The sequence below is a fragment of the Phalacrocorax aristotelis genome, chromosome 1, assembly GCF_949628215.1.
Source record: "Phalacrocorax aristotelis chromosome 1, bGulAri2.1, whole genome shotgun sequence".
Classification (NCBI taxonomy): domain Eukaryota; kingdom Metazoa; phylum Chordata; class Aves; order Suliformes; family Phalacrocoracidae; genus Phalacrocorax; species Phalacrocorax aristotelis.
The window spans coordinates 170,896,190-170,912,321 of NC_134276.1; the positions used below are offsets into that span (position 1 = coordinate 170,896,190).

At 36.8% G+C, this 16,132-nt stretch overlaps 1 protein-coding gene across 6 annotated transcripts in view; it reads left to right on the forward strand.

The window, feature by feature from the left end:
- CEP290 (centrosomal protein 290) overlaps positions 1–16,132 on the forward strand; it is a 56,352-nt gene that overhangs the window by 34,439 nt on the left and 5,781 nt on the right. For 4 of the 6 annotated variants that reach the window (XR_012658535.1, XM_075080688.1, XM_075080689.1 and 1 more), the window contains 17 exons: positions 6–140; positions 801–1,064; positions 2,140–2,247; positions 2,836–3,035; positions 3,711–3,924; positions 4,080–4,217; positions 4,299–4,520; positions 5,068–5,184; positions 6,586–6,731; positions 7,578–7,733; positions 8,318–8,441; positions 8,987–9,637; positions 10,665–10,799; positions 11,069–11,155; positions 13,672–13,836; positions 14,179–14,301; positions 14,631–14,791. Coding sequence is in view for 4 of the 6 variants with exons in the window: in XM_075080688.1 (XP_074936789.1) it covers positions 6–140; positions 801–1,064; positions 2,140–2,247; positions 2,836–3,035; positions 3,711–3,924; positions 4,080–4,217; positions 4,299–4,520; positions 5,068–5,184; positions 6,586–6,731; positions 7,578–7,733; positions 8,318–8,441; positions 8,987–9,637; positions 10,665–10,799; positions 11,069–11,155; positions 13,672–13,836; positions 14,179–14,301; positions 14,631–14,791 (3,146 nt within the window). In the remaining 2 variants the exon portion in view is untranslated. The remainder of the gene's footprint in view (positions 1–5; positions 141–800; positions 1,065–2,139; positions 2,248–2,835; positions 3,036–3,710; positions 3,925–4,079; positions 4,218–4,298; positions 4,521–5,067; positions 5,185–6,585; positions 6,732–7,577; positions 7,734–8,317; positions 8,442–8,986; positions 9,638–10,664; positions 10,800–11,068; positions 11,156–13,671; positions 13,837–14,178; positions 14,302–14,630; positions 14,792–16,132) is intronic. The other 2 variants (XR_012658536.1, XM_075080690.1) reach the window with 1 other exon arrangement.

The window sequence follows — 16,132 nt, forward strand, 5'->3', positions numbered from 1 at the left end:
TGCAGTTAGAAGAAGCTACAGGATCAGTTCCAGACCCGAGTTTGCCACTCCCACAACAACTTGAGTTAGCATTGAGAAAGATTCAGGAGCATATTCGAACAATCCTGGAAACTAGGGCAACCTGCAAATCACTGGAGGAGGTAATTAAATGCATAAATTATCATATAAAGGGAAAAAGTTTGTATTTCTATGCCCTTTAATTTTTTTTATATGATAAATATCCTGTGTAAATGTCACTCAAATGTGTCCAGTCCCTTAGAAGTATTTAACACAGAGAAAATGTAAACAATATCATCACACCATTACTAAAATTAGTTAAAATACTTAAACAAATTTTGACAATGTTTAAAATGCTTAAAATTTTTTTGAATATTTTGGAACGTTCATTTAGTAGGGTAAGACGCCCTTGCTGTACAAAATTCAGTTGACTAAAACTACTTAAATTTAGCAAGTGTTATATTACATTTAACAAGTAGCTTAGCAAAATCCTTTTATCTTGGGTTGCTAAATTGAAATTCTGCTACAGAAGATACTTTGTGGTTCTTAAGAAATTTGAAAAACACCAGTTTCTTAATTTGATAGCACAGAATGACTTGCATAAGTGTCTTAGGACGAGCAAATAACACATAAGGACATGGTAATGATATTCTGGGACTGTTTTCATAATCCCATACAGCCATAACTGAGTGTTTTGTGTTTATAAGTCCATTTAGACAAATCTTTCTGGTACGTTTTTTAAAAAGTAAGACCTTTATGCAGTGTTTGAATTCTGGAAATGCAGCAATTGCCTTTCGTTGTAGAAATTAAAAGAAAAGGAAACTGCTCTGTGGAACGCTGAACAAAATGTTTTATCAAGAGACAAAGTTATAAATGAACTAAGACTTCGATTACCTTCAACATCAGAAAGAGAAAAAATAATGGCTGATTTAGGCAAACAAGATGATCCAGAGTACCATCGTGCCATAAAAATCGCTCATCAAACGATTGCAAATATGCAAGCAAGATTAAATCAAAAGGAAGAAGTGTTAAAAAAATACCAGCGTTTGCTTGCTGAAGCAAGAGAGGTAGTTAAACTTTCTGCACAAAATTTCTTCCATTTTTAAGTTGTTTGAGTTCATCTCATTGGTAGTGAAATCTTAAAAAGTTTCTGACCTCAGAGGTAACTGGACAGAGACAATTAGTAATTTTTAATGTAGGAAGTTCATATAGAATTTTTTAACCTAAAATAGGAGGCTTGCTCAGTCAAGAGGTTATGGATATGATGCCTGTCTAGGAATTAAATTAGTGTGACAGGAAGAAAATTAAAATTCTGCTGAGAGAAACGGTCTTAGTATATTGTATATTTATATGAGATATTCCAGTACTTGCAACAATGATCTCTGGACTGCATCTTGTAGTGAATTTGGAAGGTACAGGAAAGACAGCATTTATGGAAAATGTGCTTCTTAAAGCATATTTTAAATTAAAGCATATTTTAAAGCATAAACAGTGTATCTAAGCATACTTTATATTATTTCAGCATACTTTATATTCTTTATACCTTTTAAAGCATATTTTAAAACATAAATGTCATGTGTAAGAGGTACTTCAAGACTAAACATGCATCAGTTTTAGTGTATCTGGATCAGGAACACATTTCCAAAGCAGATTTCCTATCATCTTCTGGGACAAATCAAGTTTTTTGGTTTGGAACTAAGGCAGAAGATGCAGTCTGAAAATGAGTCTACTGTGCTCTGTCTGCTAACAGACATTCAATCCATGGGATCACACTATAGCCCAAAGTAAATAGACCTGAGAAGTACATAGTATGGATATCACTATCCATATTGATAGTCATAGTTGGTGAGATCCAACACTAACTGTTTTGCTCTCCAGCTCCTGTCCTGTTACACCATACTACTTGCTACGTAGCTTAAAACTGCAGTAGTAGATTTTTTTTTCCCAATAGTGTTCAAAACGAAAAAAGAAATCATTGATTATAGCAAGAAGAAAAGAATTTTTAAAACTGCCAGAATTAGAGGAAAATCTGGGGAGCAATACTGAGCAATGAATGAGCAATCAACAGGAAGGTACTATAGTTTCATGACTTTCTGGAATACTGTGCATCAGTAGAGTTATATATTTATTTTGAACTAACAGGAACAAGAGGCAATAGCAAAGAAGCATGAGGAAGACCTTAGAGTTCTACACCAGAAGTTAAATTTGCATACTGACAATTCCTTTAATAAATTCAAAGAGACTGCTTTGGTGAGTTATTCGTGGTGTATTTGTGGGCTAGTGAAGTTGTTCCCAAATTTTTTAAATTGTTGCTCAAAAGAACGGTTTTGCAGTCAAAAGTAAGTAATAAATGCTGACAGGAAAAATAAATGGATGGTTGATACAGAATTATTGTAATATTCTTGAGAGAATTCGCAAGAGGTGGATTAGAAGTCAAGTATAAGAAAGCAAAGTTACCAACTCAGTATATATAAGCATTTTTCATATCGTCTTAATTTATGGAGGCTTGAGGAGAAAGGTATATTTTGTTTTCTGTTCTTTTCATTCAATCTGTGGTTATGTTAAACTAACCCATTTCAATACAATTTTTCTCTTGACGCTTTATGATAAGGTGAAACCTGGATTTAACTGGATATTCTGTGGACCATTAGGTCCACAAAGCTCTTTCCAAACCAGTGCAACTGCTTTCTCTGTGGACTAAGAATCACATCTCAGTAAATAAATATGTTAGATAATAATGCTTGTTATATTCAGGATTGAGTTTAAAATGCATCAGTAATGCTTATGTTTGATTTAAAGCTTAAAATGTTTATCACATGCATTTGTTCTGTTTTACAGGAGTTAGTGAAAAAGACTTCTTTATCACTTTCCAACAACAAACATTTTCTCTGCTTAGCTGAAATGGAGCAAACTGTAGCAGAACAGGATAATTCTCTTGCTTCACTTGTTGGAAAATTAAAGAAAACATCATCTGATTTGGAGAAACAAAAACAAATTACTTTAATGAAAATCAAAGAGTTTGAGACTATCAGAGCTCAGTAAGTTTTTAGACTGTTAATATAAGTCACAATTGGACTGGATCAAGTCAATTACGTATTGCTGCTACAGGACTAGTCTAACAAATTCAACATGTTTTTGCTGAATTTAAGATTTGCCTGAAAAGGTAACTCAAAACAGTTACTATGGTAGGTAATCGTAAATTATTTTTAATCTGTAGCCCTTCATCGGGGCTAATATTGAGAAACTGTGGCTTGGAAAAATGCCTTTCAGTTGCTAGCTTTGTGCCATTCAGTGAAAAAGAAAGTATTCAAGGAATCTTGGTATGAGAGTTCACTTAAAGCTACTGTGATACTTGCTGGCTTATGTTTTGGGGTTTTTTAATCCCTTGATACATCCATTTGGCCTTGCTGCCTAACAACTCAGAAAAATTTAACCCGTGTTTAAAAGGAGAAAAGTATGATGCTTTCCCTACCTGGTAGGGCCAGGAATTAGAATGAATGATGCTCTAATCTCATTTTTCTGATCTTCTTGCATAATTTTCCTATTAAGTAGACACTTTCATTGTTGACTCAGTTGTATTTTGCTGTTTCCAAATCTATATGTCATTTGCTTTAACAATAATAAAAATTACAACATTGTGCCCTTTGTTATTTATTTGGCATTTCCTGACTTAATTATTGCAGTGCACCCTATTAATGCTTATTTTTTATTAGGCTTCAGGAAAAGCACACTGTTGATGTGGAACAACTAAAAGATGAAGCAAATGATTTGAGGAGCATGTTATCTCAGACGGAGAAGGAATTAAGGAATGTAAAAGCTGAGCTAGAGGTCCAAAAAGAAGCAAATAATAGAGCACCCACAGCGACGCTGAAAAACCTGGTGGATCAGCTGAAGAGCCAGTTAGCCATAAAAGAGAAGCAGCAGAAAGTTAGTCAACAAAAATTACTCCCTATGTCACGTAAATGTTTAATGTTGCTTAATGGTTAAAGATTCTATGTATAGTACAGCCAAAGGTAGAATATAATTGCCTTTTCTAGTTTTGTAATGCTCATATTAGCAGCTTCTTCACTTACTATTTTCAGGCTTTGAGTAAAGCACTTCTGGAACTCCGAGCAGAAATGACTGCTAATGCTGAGCAGCAGATTATTTCTGCTGCATCACAAAAAGAGGCATATATGAATGTCCAGGAAATTGTTGACAAACAAACAAAGGGGCTTATGGTGAGTAGTAGGTAATATCATTGTATTGCATAGTTGTATTGTTGATAATCCTGATTTGCTGTTTTGTTTGTTTTCTTCCAGACACAGATAGAGGAATTAAATAATCAGATTACAAAACTTACAGATAACCTTAAAATAAGTAAAACCAGGGAAGGTTCTTTGTCTGATGAAAAGGATGAGTTGAACCAAGAACTTCAGAGGAAACAAAAAGCATTTGCTAAAATGTTGAGAGAAAAAGATGAAACGGAAAAAGAAAATGAAGAACTGAAGAAACGGATTAGGAGGCTAAGCAGTAGCATTCAGGTAGAAGTAAATGTTTGATCTGGGTCAAGTTTCTGCATAGATGTTCTGGTCTTGGGGGGAAGGATTAAGTGCTTTTGGCAGGCATTGAGACTTATACTTGACTTAAAAATTTATGTTTGCTCACCAGCTGGGTTACATGTCAGCTATTAGCTTTCGGTGTTGGAAGTATGCCTCAAATAAAAGGAAGAGACTGAAAAATACTTGCTCCTTGAAATATCTTTGAAAGAGTCTGAGGAGTTGAATTACCACGAAATAGAATTTTGTGATCTTCTTGGCTGTCCTTATTTCCCCTTTCAGAAGAAAAGTAAAGAATTTACAGCAGAGTTGTCTATTTTTAAAAAAAAATTCAGCTACTTGCTGCTGATTATTCAGTTTAGAATGCAAAGTTACATTCCAATACTTTAATAATTTAAAGATAATTTTGAAAAGATCATTTTGGTTGTAAACTAATTCTACCAATTGGAATTAAAGTCCTTATTTTTTGAGTGGAGAAAAATACTTAGTGGTCATTAAACTTTTAGGTTTATACAAGTTTGTAATTTTTCAGAGCAAAGCTGATGAACAGAATCTCATAGATGCACTTCAGAAAAAAATTAAAAAGTTGGAAAGTGAACTTGAGAAGAAGTGTGAAGAAACAGAAAAAAAAGGTGTAAGAGAAGACAAGGTATGTGATATTTATATTGTGGCTTTGAAAGACATCTTCAGGCTAGGCAGTTCAGCTCTCCTTCTTGCCTCTAAATAACAACCAACCAACCAACCCAACCTGATCAAAAGAAAAGCAGTTTCATGGCTCTAACTTCTTCATGTTTCCCATGCTCTTTGTTACTGCTCTTGTTGATTAGTACTGGTATATTAATGTTTGCCTGCTCTTTTTGTAGAACTAAAGATCCATTACAAACCTTAGAAAACTAAGATTATATAGGTAGCAGTGAAATTGACTACGTAAGTGCTGTCAAATGTGCATTTGTGAAATCAATGCAATGATAAAAACATGAAGTACATAGGAGCAAAAGTGTAAATCCTAAAAGGGATGATATCTGTGTAAGTGATTATTCTTCACAGTAGTGATCTCCACATACCAGAGGTTCTAAGCAATTGGAGATGTGTTCGTTTTACCAGTTGTTTTGTTTGGTATTTTTGCTTGTTATTCGACTACTGCAGTAACCAATTAGTGGCTTGTCATAGTAATCTTAAAGTATACTGGAATATTATAGCATGCTTATATAATGACATTCAGACTATTTATGACATTAAATATTATTGTAGGACTGCACTTACACTTCCAGTTCATTGGAGACTTTTAAAATACCTGTTGCTTAGTGTCTAGAGAGATTTTTCTCAAACTTGGCGTGTTTTTTCCTTTTTCCAAGATTTTGCTTTCTGTCTGTCCCTTAGTAGTAGTAACTGCTTAGAATGAAGACAAAAGAAAGGACATGGGCTAACTGGAGAAGGGAAAAAGTTCATTAAAAAAACCCAAAATTGCTTACAGGAATATTGACTGTGATTTCTCAGTAACCATTTGCAATCACATAGGTACAGGTTTTAACAGGTGTAACTTCTCATAGAAGATATAATTTCTCATAGAAAAAAATAAACTGAAATGACCAATTGTACAGCTGTGCAGCAGGGCCATAAAAACTCCTGGTGAGCTGCAGGAGACAGATCTGATGTAAACTGGCATAGAAAAACACTTATTTTTCTGTAATCTGTCTTCTTTACTAATGTGTAATTCAAAGTAAAAGGATACATTGCACTTGCACCCCGATTTCATCAAATGTTTCACTTCTGTTTTGTAAAGTGAATATTAAAAGCTAAGGAAGAATTTGGTAATAGCGTTAAATTGCATCAGCTTTAGACACCAGTCACTGCAGCATACTTAAGGTATCCAGCTGGGCCTGCTATTTACCTTATGGTAAATAAGGTAAATAATACATGCCTGCTATGGCTTCATGTTTTAAATTGATAAATAAGAATATATCATTCTTGGTTTTCTAACATGTTTGCTTATTTTGCTTTAAGAAAAAAATTTGAGAAGAAATACATAATTTGTTTATGTGCTTCACAGACCTCCAAGGAGGAAATAATTAGATGGGAAGAAGGTAAAAAATGGCAAACCAGAATGGAAGGATTGCGGAACAAACTAAGGGAAAAGGAAAAAGAAGCAGATGCTTTAGCCAAACAGTTAAATACATTGAAGGAAATTTATACCAAGTGAGTTGGTTTTAGTAGATTCAGCTACAAAATAATGACACAAAAGAAATCCAAATATGTTTGCCACATAATACTTATAACAGGATTGATGCCTAGAATTTTACGTTGCTATTGAGATTAAAAGGATTAGTTAATTTTCAGGCAGCAGGCTATTCCTCTGTTATCCTTTCCCTTGTAGAAGCCAACTACCTTTATTACAAGAAACTGTCTCTGAATAAAACTAATTTAAGTCCTTTATTATGCTTCTTGTATATAGCATCCTGTTATTTCCATGGAACGAATAACAGCTTTATGAAGACAGGCTCTTTGTCACCGCTGTGTTAGTTAATGAGATTGCTAGGATTCGATACTGTGCTACTGTTACATGTAGTGCTACTGCAGTACTGACGGTTCTAGGATTATGAGATGGAAGCCTTTTAAAAATAACACATGGGCAAACCCTCTGCAAATGTTATGTTTACTTCAGTACAGTAACGGCAGATGCAGAAGAGAAAGGAAACTGTGATGGTGGTTGTAGCTGTTGTTAGATTGTGGTTTGAAACTGCTTCAAAATGGCATTTATTTTTAGCAAGTCTTGCGTGAATTTCAGATAAAACACAGGTAAGACCAGCAAGTGGTTTATGACATGCATGACACTGACTTAATGTTAATTGGTTTTCCAGGTTTAGTTTTTTGGTTTTGGGCTTGAGGTTTTTTGGAAAGGTAACCTTATTAAACAGAAAACGGGGTGTGGTTCAGTGAGCAAATAAATTACAAATGTGGATTCTTTAAGACAGAAAATATTTTCTCTTCAAGAAAGCCAGTTAGCAAATAAAGTTTTAAATGTAAATCTACTGGATGTTGCAGGACTGAGAAAGAAAAAATTGCTTTACAGAAGAAACTGAAAATTACTGGTGTCACTGTTGACCGTGTTGTTGGAGTAAGAGCCTCAGAGACTGAAAAAGAACTGGAAGAACTAAGAAAACGGAATCTAGATTTAGAAAATGAAGTTGCTCACATGAGGTGAGAGGCATTTTAGAAGGATCTATAAAAATGGAAAGAGATAGTCTCTATTAGACCAACTGATTCAATAAGGAAAAAAACAGATGGGAATTTAAAAAATCCTTCTTTGAGTCTGAAACAAGCAAACTTAAAGCTACTTGGGAGCAATTGTGCTTATTCAGAGAACATGCAGCATTAATTCATTATTCTGAAAAGCTAAATAATATGAAAAACATCCGTCTCCTATTGTGTAAAATTATGATTATAGTTTAGAGTTGGTGAAAGTTACTGGAACTGCTAAGTTGCAGTTAGGGAGTGTATTCTTAATCAGTGTATCCACTCTCACAGTGGATAGCATACCTGAGTAACAGAAGCTGTACACCTCTCAAAAGAGCAGATTCCTTTTGCCAAACTAAGTATTTTCAGTTCACGGGGATTAGTTGAAATAGTGTATATGGCTAACATTGATTTAGAATAACTACCCCAGTAATACCAGAAAATCCCGTCTAGTAATCTAGAAGTTCATGGGTTTTTTACCGTAAGGGGTGTTTTCCTGCATTAATAGCCATTTGTTTGTTTTGGCTTGATTCATTTTTTGGATGTAGAACACAGCAAGCAATCCCACGAGATTCTGTTGTTGAAGAATTACATTTCAAAAATCAATACCTCCAGGAAAAGCTTCATGCGTTGCAGAGACAATGTTCGAGAGAGACATATCCAAGACCCTGGGTAAGTTAATAATGTAACCATATTACCTAGAGGAATCACACCTGCTTAACAAAATTATTTGTTATCCATTTGGTATTCTGTGTTCTTTAGCTGGTTTTATTTCAAATTATTGTATTCTAGGACAGGATATTAAATACTCAGCTTCCGTTTTTTTTAAAAAAACATAACAAAACAACACCAAAACTTACAGTTTCCATGTTCTACAGGGAGAAGCTGAAATATTCAGCATGTTCGCATATGTGGAGAAATCAGGGATAAGTGTGTGAGTCTGCAACTGAGAGACTACTTTTATATTCCATATTGATCGAAAATTTGGGATACAGAGAGTTTGGGAAAATACTGAGCTGCATTTTAGTTACGTTAGGTGGTTTTGTTGTGTTTTGATTTTTACAAGGTTCATTATATTGCAAATATTGCATTATAGGGTTATCTTAATCTTTCAGGAAATAGATTTAACAGTACCTTCTAGGTTTCTTTACTTCCTGTTTTGTTTTACTGTCTTCTGCTTTTCTTTCATGCTTTATTCTGTCTTCAACTTGAATCAGAGTACATGTGACCAAAGTGAACTTACCAAGTCTGTTCCTATCAGTACCAGTAAACAGAAGTATTTGAATTGCCTTCAAAAGGAATCTATTTCAAATAGGGATGAAATCAAACATCAGACTAATCATAGCATTACTGATGGCAATGAAATAGATGAGGAAGCAGATGTGCAAAGATGCATGATGCATAATGAAGGCCATGAGGCCCCTGCAGATGCAAGCACAGAAGTGTCTCTTGAACAGCATCCTGAAGATAGTGAGAAGTGTGAGGACACAGATATTTCTAGGGAAGGATTGAAAAACAAAAATATAGCTGAAGCTGATGTAGAGAACTGCAGTGAAAAAGACAGAAATATAACCCAACCTGAAAATGGAAAATTTAATGTGGAATTTGTAAAAGAGGAGAGGAAGCAAGAGATATTCAAGCAACCAAATGTTGATGAAGAAGAAAGTTTAGAAAAGCCGTATACTGACAGAATGAACTGCAATCAGTCTGATTCAGGGGAACCTTCTAATCAAGCTAATGACTATGAAGCAGAAAAAATAAATGTGAATAATGGAATGGATCAACACGCTGCAGAGGATAAATATGAAACTTACTCAAGTGGTATGGAGGGGATTGAAACAACCCCAGAACTTTGTGAAATGCCCAAGGTTTGATACTGTAGTAGCCCTCTAGCATTTCTTCTGTATAAATGATGTAGAAATAGAACAGTTTGACCTTGATAATACAGCAGTTCCTTATGCGTGGTGTGCAGGGATACTGGAGTAGTCATCAGGTGGTCCATAAAGCAAACTCTACACTTTCATGATAGGTGTGAATGTCAGCTCCCAAGTAGGCTACTCTCTGGATCTAAACTTTGGAATTGAAAGTTTACAAATAAACACAATGATACATGCATCTAGTTGATGACCTTCATTCACTAAGAGAATTACGATGCGTTATTATTTATACTAAGAAAAAAATACGCTTTATTGAAGCAAATATCTATTCCTATCATTATTAGTGATGAATCAATGGATCGTATGGTTAATTCCATACTTACATAAGTAAAACCTGCTGATTATTATAGCATCAAAAGGTTTTACTCTTTACTAGTCAGGCATATGATTGGAATTGGCAATATATGAGGCATGCAAAGCACTCTTCATGTAATAGAAATTACTAGCCTTCATGGATGAAGACTTAAGATTGTAGGAACTAACAGACTGAGAACTAGAGTTATATATTGCTCTTCCTGACTTGCTCTGTAATCTGTTTGATTTCAGTGAAATTCCTTATGCCATATGTACTATTCAATAAACATATCAGAATATGTCCGCAACAGTAGATGCTGTTCCCAGGTACAGTGTCACAGCTTACTACACACAGTAGCTTTTTTCTCTTTTAGACTTCGAGATCTATTTCTACCCAATAGTTTGAGAGTTAATTTTGGTTTGACAAAATTTTTACTGGTTTATATGGATTTGTAAATTTCCCTTAAAGGTTAAGCAAGTTTAAGAAATTTAGGAGAAGGAGTTAATGTCAGAGCAGATTAGATCAAAACTGGTGATACAACTGTCATCCATTTTATTTCTGTGAAAAATACTAATTCTCTGATGCTCTTTATCAGCTACAGCTGATACAATGAATAGTGCATTACCATTTAATAATAATTTTTTTCCATTCTGTTCTCTTAAGACATCAGGAATAGGATCAGATGATCAATATCGAAGAGAACAAGAGGTTTTAAAGGAAAATTTAAGATTGTCATCTGAAAACGTTGAACTAAGGTTCCAGCTAGAGCAGGCCAATAAAGATTTGCCAAGACTAAAGGTAACGTCTTTTTTACCTTTACTTCCCTTTACCCTGACACAGGTTAAGGGATTGCTTTAAAATAAATTGATATCTTTTCTGTACATACTGTGAGTTTTTTGTGTTTTTATGGAAGACAAGAAGGTTGAATGGCTGGTAGAAATGAGGAAAAATGTCATTGTGATGGGAAATTGATTTCTCTTTACATTTTTCAAAGTAAACCCACTGTAATTTTGTTACTCTTCACCCCAATTTGAGATCTAAGTAAGTTGCTTATTCGGGTTTTTTAGGACCAAGTCAGTGACTTAAAAGAAATGTGTGAACTTCTCAAAAAAGAGAAGGCAGATGTTGAACGAAAGCTGGGCAGCATCAGAGGGGTGAGTATTGTAACATCATTTTTCATCACAGAATCACAGGTTGGAAGGGACCTCAGGGATCATCTAGTCCAACCTTTCTAGGAAGAGCACAGTCTAGACAAGATGGCCCAGCACCCTGTCCAGACGACTCTTAAAGGTGTCCAACATGGCTAAGTCAACCACTTCCCTGGGGAGATTATTCCAATGGTTGACTGTCCTCAGTGTGAAAAATTTCCCTCTCATGTCCAATCGGAATCTCCCTAAGAACAACTTGTGTCCATTCCCCCTTGTCCTCTCCTTGGGACTCCGTGTAAATAGGGAGTCTCCATCTTCTTTGTAGCTGCCCCTTAAGTACTGGTACGCAGTGATGAGATCCCCTCTAAGCCTCCTTTTCTCAAGGCTGAACAAACCCAGTTCTCCCAGCCTGTCCTTGTACGGCAGGCTTCCCAGTCCTTTGATCATCTTGGTGGCCCTTCTCTGGACCCCTTCCAGCCTGTCCACATCCTTTTTGTATAGCGGGGACCAGAACTGTACACAGCACTCCAGGTGTGGCCTGACAAGTGCTGAGTAGAGCGGGATAATACTTCTTTCTGCTGGCAATGCCCTTTTTGATGCAACCCAGCATCCTGTTGGCCTTCTTGGCCACAGCAACACACTGTTCACTCATGTTGAGCTTCCTGTCGACCAGTACCCCCAGGTCCCTTTCCACAGAGCTGCTCTCCAGCCAGGTGGACCCCAGTCTGTGCTGCACTCCCGGGTTATGTTTTCCCTGGTGCATGACCTTACGCTTGTCCTTGTTGAACTTCATAAGGTTCTTGCTGGCCCACTCTTCCAGCCTATCCAGATCTCCCTGCAGACCGGCTCTCCCTTCTGGAGTCTCTACTTCCCCACTTAATTTGGTGTCATCTGCAAACTTCATCAGGCTACACTTGATGCCGCTATCCAGATGACTTATAAAGATGTTGAATAACATTGGGCCCAATATCGATCCCTGGGGGACTCCACTTGTGACAGGTTGCCAGTTTGAGGAAGAGCTATTTACCACCACCCTTTGGGTGCGGCCTGTCAGCCAGTTCCCCACCCACTGCACAGACCACTTGTCTAGGCCATAACGCATTATTTCTCAAGGCGGAGGCCATGGAGGACTGTATTAAAAGCCTTGGAGAAGTCCAAGTAGACAATGTCCGCTGCCCGCCCCATGTCAACCAGGCAAGTCACTTTGTTGTAGAAGGCCACCAGATTTGTCAAGCACAATCTGCCCTTAGTGAAGCCGTGTTGGCTTTTCCTAGTCATGTACTTCATTTGACTTATGATGGCCCTCAGGAGGATTCGTTCCATAACTTTCCCAGGGATTGAAGTAAGGCTGATGGGCCTATAGTTACCCGGATCCTCCCTCGAGGAGGATCTTGTAGATAGGACTAACATTTGCCTTCTTCCAGTCCTCTGGGTCATCCCCCGTTCTCCACGACTTCTCGAAGATTATGGAGAGGGGCCTTGTGATGATGTCAGCCAGCTCTCTCAACACCCTCGGGTAGATGGTGTCAGGGCCCATCAATTTATAGGGGTCAAGCTCCTGTAGTAATTCATGTACTGACTCTTCCTTCATTGATGGTGGGTCGGTGTTTGGATCAACCGGCAATTTCATTCCCAAAGTCTGGGAGCCAACAGTGTTGGTAAAGACAGAGGTGAAGAAAGGGTTGAGGACCTCTGTGTTTTCAGCATTGCTGGTGACTGACTCTCCTATTCTGCTTAACAGTGGGCCTCTGTTTTCCTTCTTTTTCTTCTTGTGGTTGATGTACCTGAAGAAACCTTCCTTGCTATTTTTGACATCTACATCTATGCCCAGTTTCAGTTCGAGCTGGGCTTTTGCTTTTCTAACTGCATCTCTGCACGCCTTGGCAATGCCCTTGTAGCTCTCAATGGATAATCCTCCACTTCTGCATCTCTGGTATGCTTCCCTTTTGGATTTGAGTAGACCCAGGAGGTCATGGTTGAGCCAAGGGGGCCTCTTGCTAAGGTTACTTCCCTTTCATTTATAGGGGATAAACTGGTTTTATGCTTCCAATAGAGAGTTCTTGAAGAACTCCCAGCACTCACCATCTCCTTTGTCTTCCATGGAAGCATCCCATGGAATCCCTTCCAACTAAGCCCTGAGTGAACTGAAGTTTGCTCTTCTAAAATCCAGAACTCTTGTCTTAGAGCTGTCCTTCAGCACGTTCAGCAGGATCCCGAACTCCACAGTATTGTGATCACTGCGGCCAAGGCTGTCACTGACCGAGATATTACAAAGCAGGTTGTCTCGGTTTGTGAATAGCAAGTCCAGCAGTGCCTCATTCCTGGTTGGCACATCTAACGTTTGTATGTATATCATTTTATGGAGCTAAGTATGCAAGAAACTTCAGGGTTCAAGTCACCCCAAAATACACCATCTTTTTTATAAATATAAATTGCACTGCGAAATAAGCAATAAAGTAAGATATTTAGTATCTCAGAATATTAAGATGAACTGTTTCCTTCTTTTTCTTCCCTCTCTATAGGCTGGTAGAAGTGGAAAGACAGTCCCAGAATTGGAAAAAACAATTGGTTTGATGAAAAAAATCGTAGAGAGAGTGCAAAGAGAAAACGAAGATCTGAAAAAAGCTCCAGCTGTGGTTTCTAATGAGAAATTACTTGGTCTTGAACAGGAAAACGAGAGGCTAAAGGTACTGATTTATCTCCAATAACTAGATTTAGGTAGCAGTTTGTATGCAAGTTAGTTGGAGAATGGAGCAGCAAACCTGTTGTTGACATTGATTGGCACAACAGTGTTTTAATAATACCAAATAGGAAACATGTAAAATGCAAAAGCAAAACTTCATTTTAGCATAACACACTGCACGATTTCTGTAAAGGTACTCTGTACTTTAAGGACATTTTTAACTATGTGATGAAATGTTATGTTCCCAGTGCTAGGTAGCTGTAACTATGCTGTGCTTTAAAACTGGAAATCTGAATTGTTCTACTAAGCAATGTATATGTGTTTTAACAAACTGTTTGATATTTAGTCTGAAATGGAAAAAATGAAACTTCATCTGGGGGACCAGCTGAGTATGCGTTATGAATCTAAAACCAAAGGAATGGAAAAAGTCCTTACTGAAAACGAGAGGCTGCGTAAAGAACTGAAAAAGGTACAATCATTGTAATGGATCCCTTTATTTCCATTAGTTACTGATTGTGGCAATTATCTTTTTTTTTTTTTTTGATTTTAATGGTTGATGTGGAACGGACACTTTTCTAAGCACTGATATTGCTATGACAGATTTTTTCAGTTATATGTAGAGAGGAGACATCCAAGGAGCAGCCTAAGACAGAATTTGGAAGTTGTGGTGCTGCTGATCTTGGATGCACTGTTTTCCTCTAAATCAGCACTGACTCTGTCTCACCATCATTTCAGATAACCCTGTGCTTCATTGTGAGGTCAAGTATTCCATAAACCTTTGTTTTTATTGAACAATAGGAAGCTGACAGTGGAGAGAAGCTACGAATAGCAAAGAATAACTTGGAGATATTAAATGAGAAGTTAACTGTACAGCTGGAGGAAACAATTAAGAGGCTAAATTTGGCTGAGAGCCAATTTGAGGGAACTGACAGCAAAAGCTGGAAGCCTGTTGTAACAAGGTAAGAATTGAGAATGAAGTAAGGAAGATAAAAGCAAGTGTTAATTCCTCTTTAAATATTAGCAAACAAATTAGACTTCTATTTTTTTTTCCTCTTTTGAAGATTTATATTATCCATATTTTATTTTCTGATTCCTTATTAGTATGTCGAATCAGTATACAGGTGTCTGATACGAATCCAGAACAGATCTAGTGTCCTTAAGTAATGGCGTTGGTAGCTGCTTCTATACAGAAGTCAGTTACTTGTCTCCCTTCTTCAGATCTGCAGACTTCTGGATGGTTCTGGTAAAGGAAGTATTTTGTCTTCCTTGCTGCTTAAATGTATTGTATTTGTGCGTTGTGGAATAATGTCAGCATTTTTGCTGAACATAAAAAGTATTTCAGAACCTTACGACATGGGTAACAATCTTAAAAAAAAAACGGAAGCCAGCAATCTGAATTTTCCAGCTTGGCTGCATTTGAATCTACATTTAACCATGTAAATGTGGAGAGGTTGTGTTAGAAAACCCCTGGGATTTCTGTACTCCCTGGGATGTGTAGGCATAGCTAATGATCCTTCACGTGTGTTCTGAAGGCCCTGAAAGCTAATGACAGTCAGCCAGTTGATTCTGTTTTCTGTGGAAGAGGGGAGAAAAACGCGGGAGGCTAGCACTGGATTATCTTTTCCTGTATTTTCCCATATATTTCATAATATAAAATGAAGTGTGGGAATCTCCATTTCCTAGATTTTTAGATAAAACTCTGACTTTGAAATCAGCATCAAAAATCATTTTTGGTTTGGTAATAATAGTAAATGTCTACAAGTCGTTACCAATAAGTTGTCTGAAAGTTACCTAACTTCTAAAATTCAGGTATCACTTGCATCACTCAATGCGGAACAAACTAACCAGTTTTACGACACCCATTTCTGCTTTGCAACTTAGGCATACCTTTTTAATTAATCTGTAGTTCCACAACTAGTTCAGATGCTTTTTCTATGACAACCTATTTATGCAGGCTGGAGATGTTAACTTTACAGCCTGAACAACTTTAATTGCATTCATTTATTTGCTAGAAGCAAGCTGTTCAGATCTGTGGTTTGTGGTTTGCTTACAGAAGTGGTTTTGGCAAACAGTCACCCCAAACACATTGCCAGTCCAAAAAGCATGACTATTACACCCATTTTCACTAATGAGCTACACACAAATATGCTAGTTATATGTCACACCAGCATGGTTAGTAATGAACAGATTGATATAGAATATGAAGTTTAATTATAAGATATATTCACATGAAACATGCCTGTGATTCATCAAAGTAGATGAGGAAGGAGAATTTTACCCCTCTTGAGGCAGAGAGTTTT